Source organism: Centruroides sculpturatus, unplaced genomic scaffold, assembly GCF_000671375.1.
Source record: "Centruroides sculpturatus isolate CEXI.00-Female unplaced genomic scaffold, Cexi_2.0 scaffold648, whole genome shotgun sequence".
Taxonomy (NCBI): domain Eukaryota; kingdom Metazoa; phylum Arthropoda; class Arachnida; order Scorpiones; family Buthidae; genus Centruroides; species Centruroides sculpturatus.
This window is the reverse complement of record NW_019392627.1, coordinates 364271-382778: the sequence shown is the minus strand read 5'-3', so window position 1 is coordinate 382778 and position 18508 is coordinate 364271. Positions and strand designations below refer to the sequence as shown.

The 18508-nt window shown below is 39.3% G+C and overlaps 1 protein-coding gene across 1 annotated transcript; it reads left to right on the top strand.

The window, feature by feature from the left end:
* The first annotated feature begins 2070 nt into the window (after positions 1–2070).
* Positions 2071–3768, top strand: LOC111617786. Its single transcript, XM_023359086.1, has one exon. The coding sequence runs from the start codon at positions 2231–2233 to the stop codon at positions 3734–3736; it is 1506 nt and encodes a 501-aa protein (XP_023214854.1). The 5' UTR covers positions 2071–2230; the 3' UTR covers positions 3737–3768.
* The last annotated feature ends 14740 nt before the right edge of the window (positions 3769–18508 follow it).

The following is an 18508-nucleotide window of genomic DNA, read 5'->3' as shown; positions in this document are numbered from 1 at the left end:
GTTATAACAAAATATTGTGCGATTATTTTCATATAATTAAAATTAATATTTATTTATTTTTTAGAGAATACGAGGGAAGCGGCGCTTCCAACGCTTCTAATGACGGCACGCCACTGGTCCACCGGTTGACAACCGCTGGGCTAGATGGCTAAATCTATGAAAACTCCGGGTTCGAACGCGATCTAGTTGGATAATTTAACGGGCCACCAGTGGTCGAGTGGATAAAACCACTGAACACTGGTAGTTGGTCGTATGTTCGACCCGCTAAACGAGCTCGCCACGTGGAGTTTTCCGGGTTTTCTTCACTTTAATAACAGCTAAATAGCAGCCAGTTTCTCGTAATAGTCCTCCCGGGAGGCATTCCTCTCTGCAGAACGCCCATGTATCGCGTTGCCGTAATAAAAATTAAACCAAACCAAACTAATCGATAATTTTTCATAGGCAACACAATTACGTATTTTTTATTCAGGCGATCGACTTATTGGATGATGATTGACCATTACGGACTGGCCTACATTGGCATTGAGAGTCAAACTAGCTTGTATTGGGCATAATTGTACTTACAATGTGCTGATATCGAAAGTTGAATGGCCGAGGCGATTAAGTCTGACATCAGCTTATTGTTCTGAGGAACCTCAAATCTAGTGCTGCCACTTTTTCAAAATCGCTGACCCGGATGGCAGGTCAGGTTTGTTTCGAACAGAAGTTCCTGATGCATACGCAATGTCATTTTACAATGCGAAGAATAACGTGCTTGCCAGTTCTAAATCAGTTATATTTAGGGACTAGGGACTTGCTAGGAGTAACGTAAGTAACCCTAAATTAAGAAAGAACAGGTACAGATGACTTAGCTCTATTAGGTATTGGAGACATGTACGATCGTACACGCAAAAAAGTAAAAAATAAAAGATCGACAGGTCGCGCGCCACACGTCGGCATAAACAGACTAACATGGCAGAATTGCAGATGAGTTTCAGTGAGTGTGAGTTCTTTCGCTATTAAAATAGTATAAATTTGTAAAAATGTTTGCAAGAACTTTGTTTCATTGTAATTTCACAATTTCTACGAAATTCCCGGACAAAATTAATAGTTCACCCGGACAGCGAGTCAATTCCCGGACTGTCCGGGTGAAAACCGGACGGGTGGTAACACTACTCAAATCAAATCAAATCCGGGCAGTTGAAAAACTTGGAAGTTTTTGGGATTGATCTATCCCGGATATGTCAGGCCCCGTCCCTTGTCACCCAGCCGCTCCCATTGTGAACCTGGCTGAACCTACGACGGGCCCGTAAAACGACATCTTAGTGCTCATAGGACGGAGTCGAATGTAAAGAAAAGAATGTACTGTACTGTGTCTCAAACTGATGGTCAGATAGCCATCGTATATAGCCATCGTATAGCCATCGTCAGATAGATCGGTTAATTAAGATGGCAGTCAAACTCTCTACGGGATCTGGGATTACATTTGAACGAGTCGAAAAAACCCACGAATTTTTTGAGAATGGGCCAGTTCTCACCACCGGTTGCCCACTGTGGACTTGACTGAACTCATAATGGGTTTGCTAAAACAGGATCTCAAGTGTCCACAGGACGAAAATAGTACCATGCATAGACATCTGGCCGACTCAAATCATTAATCAAATAAAATTAAATACAAGGTATATCCATTAAAAATCACAATAATACAATAGACATATATTATTGTAAAAAGCTATAAATTCAAAATAATTTACTGCAAATATATATATACCTTCATACTTTTACCGCGAGAGGTCGTAGTTTGATCTAAAGTAGACGGACGCAACATGCTGTCATCCGACACCCCGCCGGCCACCGGACAACATCCATCACGGGTCAGAGTCGATCAACAAACTCCCCTCGACCGGGAGACCGCTCCGACCACCACGATTACAACCCCCCAACCAGACCCCACTTATTGGCTATTCCACGAGGAACCCTCCAACGCGGACCTCCTTCAGCAGATTAACTCCTGCACCGTTACTCTAANGCAGATACTGCTGTCTGCGGAGATAGACAACGCATCGGACCGCATTGAACCGAACCAATAAAGGTTTTTTCAGACCTTATTTTGTACCGAATATAATCTTAATTCGAAGGAACTACTGATCAAAGAATCTGCGTAAGTACAATCCTTTTATTAACAATCCCTCGCGGTCGGGAGGAGGTGGAGGTGGAATTCAAGGAATTTCCCCCAGCGGACGGACGCAACATGCTGTCATCCGACACCCCGCCGGCCACCGGACAACATCCATCACGGGTCAGAGTCGATCAACAAACTCCCCTCGACCGGGAGACCGCTCCGACCACCACGATTACAACCCCCCAACCAGACCCCACTTATTGGCTATTCCACGAGGAACCCTCCAACGCGGACCTCCTTCAGCAGATTAACTCCTGCACCGTTACTCTAAACAACCCGACATGTGTCCTGCAAACGGAGAAAACACACCCCCCTCTATCTGGTAAACGTGTATATCAGCAATTCAAGCGCTCACATGAAAATATACACGGGAAAGTATTAAACATCTCGACGACAAGAACCGGAAAAATTTTTGTATCAGCGACTCAGGCATTCATCCCCACCATACTCAAACTCACCCAAATTGACGATATTCCTGTGCGCGCCTGCCTCACTAGAGGCTCATATGCCCGTGTATGTATAATAAAAGGCGTACCTGTGGAGCTGCACGCACAGGAAATTTACCAACTACTCAAGGAGGACGGCCAACACCCAATAAGTGTTCAACGTTTTAGCCGTAAACTAGATGGCCAAATAATCCCTACCGGAACAATCAAAATTTCTCTCGTCGCGACCGAACTCCCCCGTCACCTGCGCATCTATCTAATGGCGTATCGAGTAGAACCCTACGAGGAACGGCCCAGACTCTGCCAGCAATGCGGAAAATTGGGGCATACCAAAAAATTCTGCAGAGGTGTCCCCAGATGCAAGCGCTGTGGGGATCCACAGCATGATAAGGAGTGCACAGCAGAGGTTACTCGCTGCATAAACTGCAATGGCGATCACGCATTCACCTCACCCCTATGCCCCAGTATTCAATATGAAAAGGCCATACTGAGACATCAACGGCAGTACAACTGTTCGCGCAGGGACGCCCGAGCGGCCATACACCCCCCACCTGACAATAATCGTTCCTACAGCACAGCGACACAACAGCCTTCCCACCCCCAGAATCAAACCCACGATCGGCCCAGTCAAGCTGCGATCCAACGTGCCTCAACCGACGACCCGTGGGAACAGCTCATCACCATAAAACAAGCCATAACCAACCAAAATAACATTCTTGCTAAGCTACTACAAATCCTTGAAGAAAGTAAACTCATCGCTCCTCTCACCCAACAAAATGTCATCACCACCTCTAGTACCATACAACAACACATCAATACCACACGTGAGATTCCCCCCGATCCGACACATGAAGCACTCGCTACCAACGAGCAAACGGAGCCGAAGCAATTACATCCCAAAACGCAATCACAATCGACACCCAACGAGACTGGGAGCACTGTCGAAGATCCCTCAGGAGCTATGACAGTCTCAAAACGCCACGATCGAGCGATATCACTTGATCACTCAGCCGACAACTCTATTAAAATCAACAAAAAACCCAAGAATAAAAACGGGAAGAGTAGCAACAATTCAGCATCGATAACCCCACAGACGCCCGCAATCCACACCCGCTCGCAACGTTCTTAAATATTTTACAATGGAACGCCAATAGTCTCCGTAATAAAATGATACAATTAAGCGCCGACCGTATATGGGAAAACTATCAAATCATACTAATCCAAGAAACCTGGTTCCAACATAATAACCACATAAACCTTCCGGGGTACATTGCCTATCACACCCACCGCACCGGCACCACAGGAGGAGGCCTTACGACTTACATTCACCATTCAATTCCGTGCTCTTACACAGGTTCCCGGTTGTCAAATGGTCAGGGCGATCCTGAATGGCTCAGTGTTACAGTTTATGTACCACAAGTCATACAGGTTACTAACGCCTATTTCCCCCCCCCAATCACCGCCTGAATTATTTAACGATCTCTTCCGTCACCTTCCGGACCAGTCCACCATTCTGGGTGGGGATTTCAACGCCCACCACGAGATGTGGGGTAATCACTCCACCGACACACGGGGTCGTATCTTAGCCGACCTCATCGACCACTCCCACTTATTTCTGCTCAATAATGGCCAACTCACGCATATAAATGTCAACGGTCCAGGGACCGCCATCGATTTAACTCTAACCACCACCGACATCGCACTCCAAGCGACGTGGGACTCCTCCCATCAAGAATATGGCAGCAAGCACTGCATGATAACCGTTGGACTCCCTCACACTCGCCCCCTCTACCCTTACCGGGCCCGTAACAATAATAACCCAGGCTGCCACACATCCAATCCGGACAAGAACATTACTTGTCAACAGACTGACCGGAATGCGAACTCCAACGACGTAAAAACCATGAATATCTTGATCGCTTGGGCGGCACAAAATGAATGGACCTACGAGGACCTCGTCCAACGTTATCACAACCTGTTTGCCATGCGGAGAAACAACAGACTTAGCGACCGACCACCTAAACCCCCATGGTGGAACCTTGACTGCCAACGAGCGCTCGCATCCAAACGCAAAGCTTATCATCGCTACCACAGGCACATCAATCGAGATAATTGGATACAAGCCAAAAAAGCCACTGCGGAATTACAGCGCTGCATCATCATCCAGAAGCGAACTTTTTGGGAACGTATGGCGTCCTCTCCCCTGTACAAGAATAACATATGGAGCATCCTCCGCCGCCTCCGTAATAGTAACAACTCCCCCTCAAGTAACCTCGTCCTGCGGCACAACAACCGTACCCTAATCACCCCGAAAGATCAAGCGGCCAAATTCCTCAACTTCTTCATCCCTCACTTACGGGTTCAACAGCCGATCATTAGACGCCCAAATAATCCCACATACCAGCAGGACTCTTACAATCGCCCCTTCACTAATAAGGAACTGGATAATGCAATAGATAGAGGGCGGAACACGACGCCTGGGGCCGACGGCATCACGACAGGCATACTAAAAGGGTTTGATGTTCAAGCCAGAAACCACCTATTGGAAGTCTACAACTCCATATGGTCGTCGGGCAACATACCAACGAAGATGAAAAATACCATCATCCTCCCCATCCACAAACAAGGAAAAGACCCGACCATAGTCGAGAACTACCGTCCAATAGCGCTCACCTCCACGATAATGAAAACGATGGAACGGATGATCCTCTATAGATGGCAGCGCATGGCTACTCATAATAACTGGTTTAACTATAAGCACTTCGGCGGCCTCCCTGGCAAAGGCACTCGTGACTTACTTACCCATCTGATGTTACATCTACACACCCTCCGGAATAAAGGCTATTATATCAACGTAATTACCCTCGATATTTGCAGTGCTTACGACAAAATCAACCACTCTCATATTATAAGGAAGGCTTTAGATAAAGGACTAAAAGGCAACTCAATTCTCTGGCTTCAAGACTTCCTAGCCAATAGGCAGGTACAAATTCGCTGGAGGGGCTACCTCTCCCCTAGCAGCACTCAATGCGTCGGAATCCCACAAGGCAGTGTTATCTCCCCATTCCTGTTTGCCATCTTCATGAATGATATCTTTCATCTAGAAAATGAACACACCAAAATATATGTCTACGCAGACGATGTCACTGCCGTCACGCATGGTACTAACCCGACTCACCTACACAGTAACACGATCCAGTTTTTAAACAAGTTTGGCAAATGGTCCCAGAAAAACTCTGCTCAGTGCCAACCACGGAAGTGCGCGATCATGCGCATTCCCACCAAAATCGGTGCCAACCAGGATTTCATCCTCAATAACCAACATATCCCCGAGGTCTCCAAAATCAAACTACTTGGCGTGTATATTACTGCACGCCTCACGTGGAACACCCACATCCAATACATTCGGGACAAGAGCAGAAAGCTCATGAACATCTTTAAAATTTATTGTAACAAAAAACACGGCGGCCAGCCAAAGGATCTCTTGTGCATCGCCGACAGCACTATCGGCAGCTTACTCATGTATGTCGTCCCCAGCATCGCCACATTAACTAAAACCCAGATGGCCACCCTAGAATCCTTACAGATGCAGTACGTTAAACTCAGCTATGGTCTCCCTTCGACTGCTACCAACATTATTACTCGCAGAGCGACCAACACCACTACTATTGCTTGCCGGTACAGGAAATATCAAATAAAACACTATAGTTCCTATCTTCAGAAGGCTTCGCGGGACGACTTCTCTCGGAGGATCATTCAACTCATTCACAGCAATGACGGTGCCACCCTTGTGAAAATCCCTATAGCCCACTACATCAGGAACTGGACTAACAGCCATAACATCCCCATCGACAACCACACGACTCAATACCCGATACCCTCCGACGCCCCCGTCTTCGACATACACATTGATGACCTTCCATTCCAGGACTCCTCCCTACCGGACCCAGTGATTCAATCCACCTTTCTCGAGTGGGCAACAATACAAGACCTCTCTACTTTCCTGGCCACCGACGGCTCCAAAACAGACACGACCGTCTCGGCAGCGTTTGTAGACCACTCCACCAACACCAAAGCTCATTACACTCTACACCCCGAGGCCACTATCTTCACGGCGGAGGGTTTCGCCATCCTCAGCGCATTACAACATGCTACAGAGACTAATAGTAACATCACCTTGTGCACGGACTCCAAAGCTATCCTCACCGCCACCAACGCCCATCACGATAAGTCTCCATCCATCATTCACAACATCATNATTTTATATTGAGATATGGAATTGATTATGATAATCTGGGTGTGTTTTTGTTAGGGGTTTTTGTATATCAGTGCGAACGTTTGAAAGAGAAAAATGCATAAGTTTCCACCTTGAATGTTTTGTTTTCATATGTTTATCTCATACCCAGCAGATTGATTGCTGTTACCAAGTACAATAAATGTGGTGTATGCGATTTTACAAATTTAATTTTGCATATAAAATGAGTACTGTTTGTAAATAATAAATTTAGATGTTGCAAGTGTAATATTTGACATTTGTGTATTGTGAAAGATTTGAATAGTTAAAATTTCCCGTATATAACTATAATAAGGTCCTTTTGTGTTATTTCCCCACGTTGTCTTTTGTAAATTTTTTCAATCCTGAAACTGGTGCTTGAACTCAAAGTTGAATCAATTCGAGCCTTAGCTAAAAAATGAAATAAAAAGAAGTGGGGGAACTCTTAGGGAAATGGTAGCCTCTTATGTGAGTTTATATGGTGCTGGTGGTGACATGCATGTGTAATTTGATCAAATAATTTGGGGCATAAAGGCATTTTTTCCCTCCTATGCCATAAAGTATATATGATTTTGTTACAAAAAGATGTTTAGTAATGTACTTAATTAATTAATTTTGTTTCCTTTTGTGTCAGTATCAACTTTAATTTTAAATTATTATTATTGGTAATAAATAATAATGCAATTCATAATTATTTTTGAAATGAAATCTTTAAAATATCTTTGCATTATTTTAGAAATTTTGCTGTTCACTTTGTAATGACTTATCACATACATTCTAAACTTGCTTTATAGCTTGTTTATAGTATTTAAATCATTATTTTTAGTCATGAATGTCATTCTTCCTAAATAAAAATATACAGTCCCATAAGTCTGTAACCATAGTTATGTTGATCCTCATTTATTCTTTTACAGGTAAGCATGCTGAGTTAGGGTGAACAAATTCATGTTATGAGGGTTATTTCTTTTCCAACCTACACCAACCCAGAATAAAACAAGAATGAAGAACAAAACCACTTTATTTGTAGAAGGTAGTTAGTCTTCACCTATTTTTCCACATAATTGCTTTGTCGATTCAGGCAGACACCATACCATGACACCAGCTTTTGTATACTCGTGTCAAAGAACATTGCCACCAGGCCATTCAGCCAACCTTTAACAATGTCAGTCAACGGTATACAATATGGACCTTAAAATTTGAGGTAACTCCTCACTGACCTCAGAAACTGTGAACCTATGCCGTTCTCGCACTAATTGATCCACTTTGTTCACCAAATCGTCGGTTATCACACACTTCCTCTCTTGACTGCCGTCATCATGAGCATTGTCATATCCTTGTTTGAATTTCCTGCACCATTCACGCACAAGTCCATAGCTCATGAGGTTGTTCCCAACACATTACACATCCTTTGATGAATTTCACCTCCATTCAGCCCTTTGACCTGTAGAAATCGAATTACTGCTTGTACTTCACATTTGGCAGCATCATGTTTGTGTTTACTGCAGAGTAACAAATGTCTAAAATAGCTTGGCACAACACTAAGTGGTGAGGAAATATACTGCATGAAAGAATGTGAGACAGGGACAGGGTGTGCACCCTGTCCCTGTCTCACATTCTTCCAATTTCTTTTCATGCATTAGTGGAGGTTGAAAAAAAAATAACCCTTATATTTTGATGATAGGACCTGCATCAGTGTGAAGTTGACAAAGTTTAACAGGCTACATTCAGATCTCCTACTAATCACATACTACACTCTAAATGCTATTTGTTAAACTTCTTGGCAACTTCTCACTGATTGCAAGTCCCCACCATCAAAATGATGAATCTGTTCCTTCCTACTCAGTGCCATTTTTCATCTGTAAAAGAAAAAACAATGAACATAACTCCTGTGGTTCTGGACTTAAGGACAGAGTGGCATAGCTAGGAGAGGATGGGGAGGGCAGTCTGCCCAGGCAGCACTTTTTTGGGGATAGACACTTGGTGTATTGCAATGAAAAGCTTTTTTTTTTTTATTTTATTTTATTTTTTTTTGGTCAAAAAAGGATAGGATACAAGATGTCGGATAATTTTATTTTTCTACAAAAATACTTCTTGTTATTGGAAATTTCTGACAATGGTAAGGACTGTGTGCCCTTGAAGATGGTCTTCTTGACCACTGTATCTAATTAAGTACTTAATTGTACTTAATAATGTTATAAATAGTGTCTTAATTTTTCAAATGTTTTTTCCTTTCTTTGTCTTTGTTATGTATTACATTATGTTTTTCATGAGAGTGGAAAATTCAAGGACTGCTGAGTGACAAATTCCAGCTATGCCACTGCTTATGGGACATCCCTGTATATAAAAATATTTTGATTGTATTTTAATCTGCTTCACTTCTGAATTGAAGTAGTTCAAAGAACTTACATAGTTAATTAATTTTGGTACTGGTTAGGCTAAGTTAGGAGGTTGAACTTTCATTTTAACAATTGCACAATTATCCAGAATGCTTAAAATTGATGATGAATTACATGATTTCATGAAACTGCATATAATGAAGTAAATAAATTGATAATTTATTTTTAAATATATTCTAACATTGTATAAATTATGATAGTAGTTTTAAAAATATAGCATTAATAAAAATTAGTTTTCTAAACATGTGTTTACTTACTAGAAAAAAAAATATGAAACAATTATTTCCGAATAGAAATGTAAATTATTTTTCTTTTGAATTCAGTTATTTCCTTGAATGCTTTTAGAATATGTTGGATTCTTTGGAAAGTTTGTAGCAGTTTTTAACAGATAACAGTTGAATATATTTGAGAATGTTAAAGCCATTAAAAGTGCATAAAATTTATGCATATAATAAAAGATATCTTTAAAATGTGTTGGTAAAAAAAAAGTTTGATAGAACTGATTAAATTATGTTTACTCTCTGCCATTGTGAAAATGAAAGTAAACAAGGTGCATTTTCAATACTTGATGCTTTTCTATTATTCTAAAAGCAGAAACACTATACAAACAACAAATAAGATACATACTGTTTATAGTGAAAAAAGCTGTAGTTGTGAATGGTTGGCTACATTCAACTCATTTCAATACTGGTAATTTCAATCTTTAAAAATGCTTAAACATTAATCAAAATTATCTCTTGTTACATGACATGGGAGATAGCAAAAGTAGTAAAGTCATCGAACAGTACTGTATTTGAACATTTTGAAGGAGCTTGTTTATGTGAATTGCTATGATGTTTGGGTACTATGTGAATTAATTGATGTATATGTTAATTAACTTTTTTACATGTATATGTTCCAGTATACATGTAAGAAAGTTGTTTTTTACTTAGGGTACTACATGATTTGACTAAAATTAACTTATTGGATCATATATCTGTATGTGATTTGCTTCAGAAATGCAATGAAAATAACCAATTTAGAAACAACTGGTTACAAGTAATGGAAAGTGGTTTGTCTACAACAAACCATTGAGTGTATGTTGACTGTAAATGATTGGGGATGCAAACAAACAACCACTGTTAACTATTACAAAGGCTGGTCTTCATTGAAGGTCATATTCTACATATTCTACACACACATATTCCTTTTTCTATGAGGGATTAGAAAGGAATCATGAGCTGCTTTAACAAAATTGAATGATCACTGGGATCATGTTCCATCAAAACAATGCTAGACTACAAGCCTCTTAAAACTCATAGAAAATTATTGGAATGCAGTTGGAATATTTTGCCTCATCCATCATATTTACCTGACTTTGCACTGTCAGATTACCAGTTACTCTGGGTCCTGCAGAACTCCCTTCATGATAAGAGCTTTGATAGCTTGGAAGTCTGCAAAATTTAAATGGAATAGTTCAGTTCTTTGAGGATGGAATTATGAAGCTGCATAAAAGGTGGCCAAGCTTATTAAAACAATAGTATATACATCACTGAATAAAAGTGCCTAAATTTTAAAATGTCTTTAATTTTTCTAAAATCTTTGAATTTTCTGAACAACCCAATATTATTATTATGTTGGGTTTAGTGGGTTATACTCAGTTCACACTGGTGGCTGTGTACTATGCTGGACCAGAGTCAAGGCATAGTAACCAAAAACTAAAATTAAATAAGCATGTCTGTGTCTGTATTCAGAAATTTCCTAACAATATGGCATGTATTCAATATAGTGGCCTTCTGTAGTGTGATGTATGTATTTCTATTCAATTGTAATATTCCCAGGCTTTTGTGTAGTGCAGTGTTTCCTAATCTAAACTTTGGATGAGTCCATTTTTGAATTGTCCTCCTGTGGGGCATGGGCCCCACATTGGGAAACACTGGTGTAGTGTGTGTGGTGTCACACCTGTACAGGAGAGAACAATAGGTACAATAAGCACCCTTTCCATCCTCCACAGATTCCTTATTTCCTGGGCAAGTTCTGTATACTTGCTGATTTTTTTCAGTGCATGTGTTTTGTATATTGTGTGTGTTTGGAACAGATATGTCTATAATGTATGTGATTTTATTGTGTTTGTCAATGAGTGTGATGTCTGATCTGTTGTGGTAAATTGTTTTATCTGCGATTATGGCTGTTGTAGTACATTTTGTGCATGTTGTTTCCCAATACTGTCTGTTGAATGTATTTGTAGTATGGTTCGTGAATGTCTAATAATTTGTGATTGTTTGCAAGCTCTTGGTGTATTGTATTTGGTATTTGATTATGTCTATGTAAGTAATCTGTCTGAGCCAAGAGCTTGCAGCCAGAAATAATGTGTTGTATAGTTTCTGGCATGATGTGACATTTTCTGCATGTGTCATTTGTGAGTGTTGTATCTTTGAGTATGTGTTTTCTGTAGTTTTTAGTATTTATGACCTGATCCTGTATGGCAATCATGAATCCTTCCGTCTCCCCAAAGAGGCATCCCCGATCTAACCAGCTGTTTGACGCAGTTTTGTCAACAAAATCCTGGGCCAGGTCGTAAGGATGCCTGCCATGGAGAGCCTTTTGAGCCCATGATTGCTTAATGTTGTCTATGCTTTTTATATGTTGTGTCATGTCTGTATGTTGTGAGTGTAAGTTTAATGGTGTGTTATTTGAGTCTGCTAGAGTTACTGCTTTATGTAACTGTGATGTTTCTTGTTTCTTGTAGAAAAACTCTCGCAGTGACTGTATTTGTTTGTAGTGAAGGTTAACTATGTCAATCAGGCCACGTCCGCCTTCTTTACGTGGAAGGGTTAATCTTTCTGTGGCGGATTTAGGATGATGTTGTTTATGCTTAGTAAGTGTTGTTCTTGTTTTCCTTTGGAGTTGCTCGAGATCTGTGTGAGTCCAATGTATAACTCCAAAAGAGTATGTGAGTACTGGGATGACATATGTGTTTATTGCTTTAACTGTGTGTTTTGCATTTAACTGTGTTCTAAGTATAGCGTTTAACCTACTTTGGTATTCTTTAATTAATCGTTGCTTTATTTGTGTATGTTCTGTTAGTTTGGCCTGTTGGAATCCTAAGTACTTGTAGAACTCGCCCTCTTCCATGGATTCAATAACGTCTCCATTTCCAAGTGCAAAATCTTCTTTCTTCAGGATTCCTTTTTCTATGTGAAGTTTTTTGCATTTGTCTAGGCCAAACTCCATTTGTATGTCCTTAGTGTATGAATGTGTGATTTGTAGGAGTTGATGAAGTTGTTTTTGTGTGGATGCATAAAGTTTTATGTCGTCCATGTACATGAGATGTGAGAGTGTAAACTGTGTTGTTTTTTCATGTCTGATATTGTAGCCATAATGCGTGTTGTTTAACATGTTGGATAATGGATTCAGGGCTAGGCAGAACCAGAGAGGACTCAAGGAATCTCCTTGAAAAATTCCTCGCCTAATGAATATTTCGTTTGTTTGTATGGAAGTGTTACTAACCCTGAGATGTAGTGTTGTTCTCCAGTGCTGCATAGTGTTTTCGAAGAATGCAATGAGTGATGGATGTATTTTGTACATGTGTAGAATATGTAGCAGCCAACTGTGTGGAACACTGTCGAATGCTTTTCTGTAGTCTATATATGCCATGTGTATGTTTCTGTGTTGTTTGTGTGCTTGCCGTAGAATGACTGAATCTATGAGTAACTGTTCTTTGCATCCCCTGTGATTTCTACGGCAACCTTTTTGTTGTTCTGTAAGAATGTCGTGTTCTTCAACATGTTTGTATATTTTGTTTGTGATACAGGATGTCAATAATTTGTAGAGTGTTGGAAGACATGTAATTGGTCTGTATTGTGTGGGGTCTGTGGTGTTGTTGTTTTTAGGTTTCATGTAGGTGATGCCCTGAGTAAGAAATTTTGGCATGTCTTGTGGATTGATGATGATGTGTGTTAGATGTTTAGCTAGTTCCTGGTGCAGTGATGTAAACTTTTTGTACCAGAAATTGTGAATGTTGTCTACACCAGGTGTCTTCCAGTTGTGTGTTCTGTTAACAGCGTAGCGAATGTCGTGTATGTTTATTTCAGCACAGGGCATACTTGGTATGTTATGCAAGTTTCTGTTCTCCTCCTTGATCCAGCCTGCATCAGCATTGTGTGTAACAGCATTGGACCAAAGAGAAGACCAATAAGTTGTGAGTTCTTCTTCTGTTGGTGTGCCACTGTGCTGTGTATCAGTGTTTGTTTTGGTACTGATTTGTCTGTAGAAAAGTTTTTCATTGTTTGTGAATAATTTATTTTGTTGTTTTCGTAGTGTACATGTTTTGTATCGTTTGAGTCTACGTGCTTTGGCTGCGAGTTTTTGTTTTAGTGTATCGATGTATTCTGTAATGTGTGTGTTGTGATGTTCGTGTTTTGTGTGTGTTTTGATTTTCTTGAAAATGTTTTTGAGTTGTTTCTTTAATTTGGGTGTTATGTTGTTTTTAGTGTATTGTGTCAGCCTGCCTAATTGCTGTCTAATGTCATTTATTTGTGTTTCTATTCTTCTCTGCCAGGCAGGCTTGTGATAGAATTGTGTTTTGTGTGTGTCTGTCTGTGAGTGTATTTTCAGTCCATGGTGTGTTACTACTGTGACTGCCCCAGCATAAACTAATGTATGAATGTCTGAGAGTGTAGAAATTGAATGAATGTAGTTTGGTAGTAAGTGAGTGTTTACATAATCTAGTGTTTTTCCTACTGCCTTTGACGTGTTGATTTTTGGTATTCGTGGTCTTTGTGTGGGATCTGTACCAGTATATTTAATGAGTGTTTCCTGAAATATAAGTGAGAGCGTATTAACTAATTCTATGTCTACGTTATCAGTGATGGATGGGGAAGTGCCTGCAGTATCATTAGTGGTACTTGTTGTGTGTGTGCTGTAATCAGTGCTTGTTGCTGGATTATCCTGACAGGTTACGTGATCTTCATTAATGTTAAATGTTTCTGTCTGTTGATGTATTTGATCAGCAACCTGTTGTTTGATAAGTTCAAGTGTTGTTTGTGGGATAAGGTTGTTGTGTATAATTGTTCGTTTTTGATCAACAACCCTTTGTTCGGTGACAGTGAGGTGAGGATATTGTTGTGTGAATATGTGGTGTAGTTGTTGTCTGTATGCTGTCATGTTTGTTTCGAGTCTTGTGATGGTGTAGTAAGTGCGGATGATAAACTCGTTCATTTCTGTTGTCCATTTCATCCGTTGGCGTGGTTTTCCAGCCTTTGTGGTCTGTGGATGCATTGCCACAGAAACACCAAGGCTAGGTTGATTCCTCACATCTGTTGAGGGCATTGCAGTAGCCATGCTTGGGCCGGCGCTGCTTTTGCCACCGGTAACCAAGGGAGACTGGAGCCTATCGAACATGAGCCTCTGCCTAACCCGCGAACGTGGACCTTGTTAACCCAGGCGACGTTCGAGCCGGTATCACACTTTGATCTGGTTACTACCATAATAATTATTTCCACAGAATGTGGATGTGGTCACTCTTAGCTTCATTTCTCCCCATAGACCTTACTGGCCTAGGTGTCCCTACCAGGAGCGTGTGCTCCAGCCTGCATTGCTCTATGGTTCAGTAAAATTACTGGGCTCTCCCACCACGACCAGGTGGTGACTACGGGAGAGTTATTATTATTACACTAGTAGTTCCCTCCATGCTCGGGAATAATTGGGATTGAGTAATCCTTCATAAACATCAAATTCTCAAACTTTGAGTTCCATTTTTAATGTTAAATTTGTAATTTGTTTCAAGACTATGTGTTACTGCCTTTTTAAAAAAATTTTCAGAAAAAAATATGGTTTTATTACATAAATATACTGTGCAATGGCTTATACTACTGCAAAAGTCATTTTATTTAAGCCAAAAGAAAAAAGATAGTAACATATGACAAACATTGTATGTATGTGTCAGTGCAGTGAATTTTTTAGCATTGCACCTGCTCAAACATCCAGTTTGCGCAGGCACCAATTCCAGTTTACAGTAGTATATACAGGTAACCCCCATATAACACGGGAGTTACGTTCCAAAAAATTGCCGTGTTATGCAAATCTATGTTATACGAAACAAACAAAGAACTAGTGCGAAAAGAGAGGTTAGGTTCCAAAAATTAAAAAAACATGTTGTTAAATCCTTATTTAAATCAGATTTATTATTCATTTTTTTCATAGGTAAAATACGTACTTATTATTTAAGTAAATATTTTACCAGAGGATTATTCATTTTATATGATGATCTCAGCATGAGCATCATCAACTGGTAACAGTTTGTGGGTGCTTTTGTTAATAGCGGTCGCTGTGCAACAGGAGTACGCTGCTGTTTGTAGGCATTTTAGGAACGACGGCAAAAGAAAGATGGCGGCACCTGCACTATCGATAGTATTGTGTGGAGGAATCTATAATTCTAAAATGAGCTTATAGAGGCAAAAGAAGGTCCCAATTGTATAATTTAACCATTAAATGGATTATTTATTGAAAGAGCATTCAAATTAGCCATGAAAACAATTAGAATGCTCGTGCGGAGTTACGTGGAGGTATAAAAGAATGCACCCTTTATTACATTTTATGTTGTATGAGGGTTTTACCCAATTCCCGAACCATGTTAGAGTGAACCCGTGCTATAGAAGTGTCATGTTATACGGGGGTTACCTGTATTTTTCCCATTTCTCAAAAGGTTGAAATCTTTCATGAACATTGAAATTTTGGTGCATAAATTTCTGATCACGAATGATTGAATTCCCAAACACTTACATCCATGAACATTGAGGATGTACTGTGTTGTTATTACTAATAATAATAATATTTTCCAGTAGATAACTACAATTTTTGTATTTATGCATTGTATAAGGTTTTAATGCCCAAAATTTTAATTAGTGATGATGGTAGGATTTATTTCAGGGGGTGCATCAGTGCATAATGGAACAATTACTTGAAAGAATTAATTACTGCTATGTTAGTTACAAAAAAAAATTAAGAAAACTTTGCAATTCTTATTATATCCTATTTATTTATTTTTTCCTACATTTTTTGTTTATGCTAAGGAGTGTAAGTGTACATCTTTGGACTTCCTTACAGTGTCCTTGTATATGTTTTAAATGATTTATAATGAAGTTAGATTCTAATGAACAATGCTATTGTCATAACATTTTGGGATGGATGTAGTTTCTAAGGGATTCTAGGTAAAACATACGCAACTTTGTGGGATCAATTAGTTATGACTAGATATTCATTATAATTTACTGAAAACCCAACATTCTTAATATAATATGAATTTATTAGTATTGTAACATTATAATATACACACACAGTAGAATCTTGTTTTAATGGATCTCTTAGAAGAATAGATTTCCCCCCAGGTTCTGCCAAATCAATGCAATTTTACTTCCTTTTAGCAGCTCTGTAACTTGGAATAACAAATTTTTTCTAGCTCCATCTATAGTAAACTTCACATTTCTTCAATGTTTAGTTAATATTTGGGTGTTTTGGGAATTTGTAGAGTTTGATGATGTACTTCTTAGATCTGGAATATGTACAATTGAAGAATTGTAAGTCAGCAGTTTGATATGATTGAGGTGGATTCTGACGCTGGTCTAAATGCAGTGCCAAAATTGAGCCTTTCCAAGTTGTGAAGACCTTCCTGGAAAATTTCAGCATAAAAAAAAAGCTGTACATGACATTGCTAATATCAAGCAGTTGTATTTAATAGGCAGAAAAGTGGCATCAAAACAAACCAAGATAAATTAATTTTTTTAACAATTGTGAAGTCATGTGAAGTGCTAATAAGCATATGTAATTTTCCTCTTTTTGTACTTACAATATATACAGTTTTTTTGTTTAGCTTTGTTTACACACAACATAATGTATGATCTTGTAACATATGTGTGTCTATAGAATAAAGAAGAGAGATTTCAAGAGACTGAATAATTTCAAGTACAAGCATTTCTTATATGTAGTGGGTTAAAAAATGGAAATTTTTCAAATAATGAGTGTGGAGGAAATTTCTAAGAATTTATTGTTCACAATATAACGGATTCTTGGAACAACAGATGATTTTTGGTGTCCCGAATGAGCCATTAAAATGAGATTCCATTGTATATAAATTTATCATAAAATTTTGTAATTAAATGAAAGTATCTTATAAACACAATATTGACAATTTTTCTCATCTCAATAAAACTACAAATGATTAAAATTTATTTCTTAAATTATTTATATTATCAGTATTNTTCCATGGATTCAATAACGTCTCCATTTCCAAGTGCAAAATCTTCTTTCTTCAGGATTCCTTTTTCTATGTGAAGTTTTTTGCATTTGTCTAAGCCAAATTTCATTTGTATGTCCTTAGTGTATGAGTGTGTGATTTGCAGGAGTTGATGAAGTTGTTTCTGTGTGGATGCATAAAGTTTTATGTACATGATATGTGACTATGTAAACTGTGTTGTTTTCTCATGTCTGATATTGTAGCCGTAATGCGTGTTGTTTAACATGTTGGATAATGGATTCAGGGCTAGGCAGAACCAGAGAGGACTCAAGGAATCTCCTTGAAAAATTCCTCGCCTGATGAATATTTCGTTTGTTTGTATGGAAGTGTTACTAACCCTGAGATGCAGTGTTGTTCTCTAGTGCTGCATAGTGTTTTGGAAGAATGCAATGAGTGATGGATGTATTTTGTCCATGTGTAGAATATGTAGCAGACAACTGTGTGGAATACTGTTGAATGCTTTTCTGTAGTCTATATATGCCATGTGTATGTTTCTGTGTTGTTTGTGTGCTTGTCGTAGAATGACTGAATCTATGAGTAACTGTTCTTTGCATCCCGTGATTTCCACGGCAACCTTTTTGTTGTTCTGTAAGAATGTCGTGTTCTTCAAGATGTTTGTATATTTTGTTTGTGATACATGATGTCAATAATTTGTAGAGTGTTGGAAGACATGTAATTGGTCTGTATTGTGTGGGGTCTGTGGTTTTGTTGTTTTTAGGTTTCATGTAGGTAATGCCCTGAGTAAGAAATTTTGGCATGTCTTGTGGATTGGTGATGATGTGTGTTAGATGTTTAGCTAGTTCCTGGTGCAGTGATGTAAACTTTTTGTACCAGAAATTGTGAATGTTGTCTATGGTGTCTTCCAGTTGTGGGTTCTGTTAACAGCGTAGCGGATGTCGTGTACATTTATTTCAGCACAGGGTATAGTTGGTATGTTGTGCAAGTTTCTGTTCTCCTCCT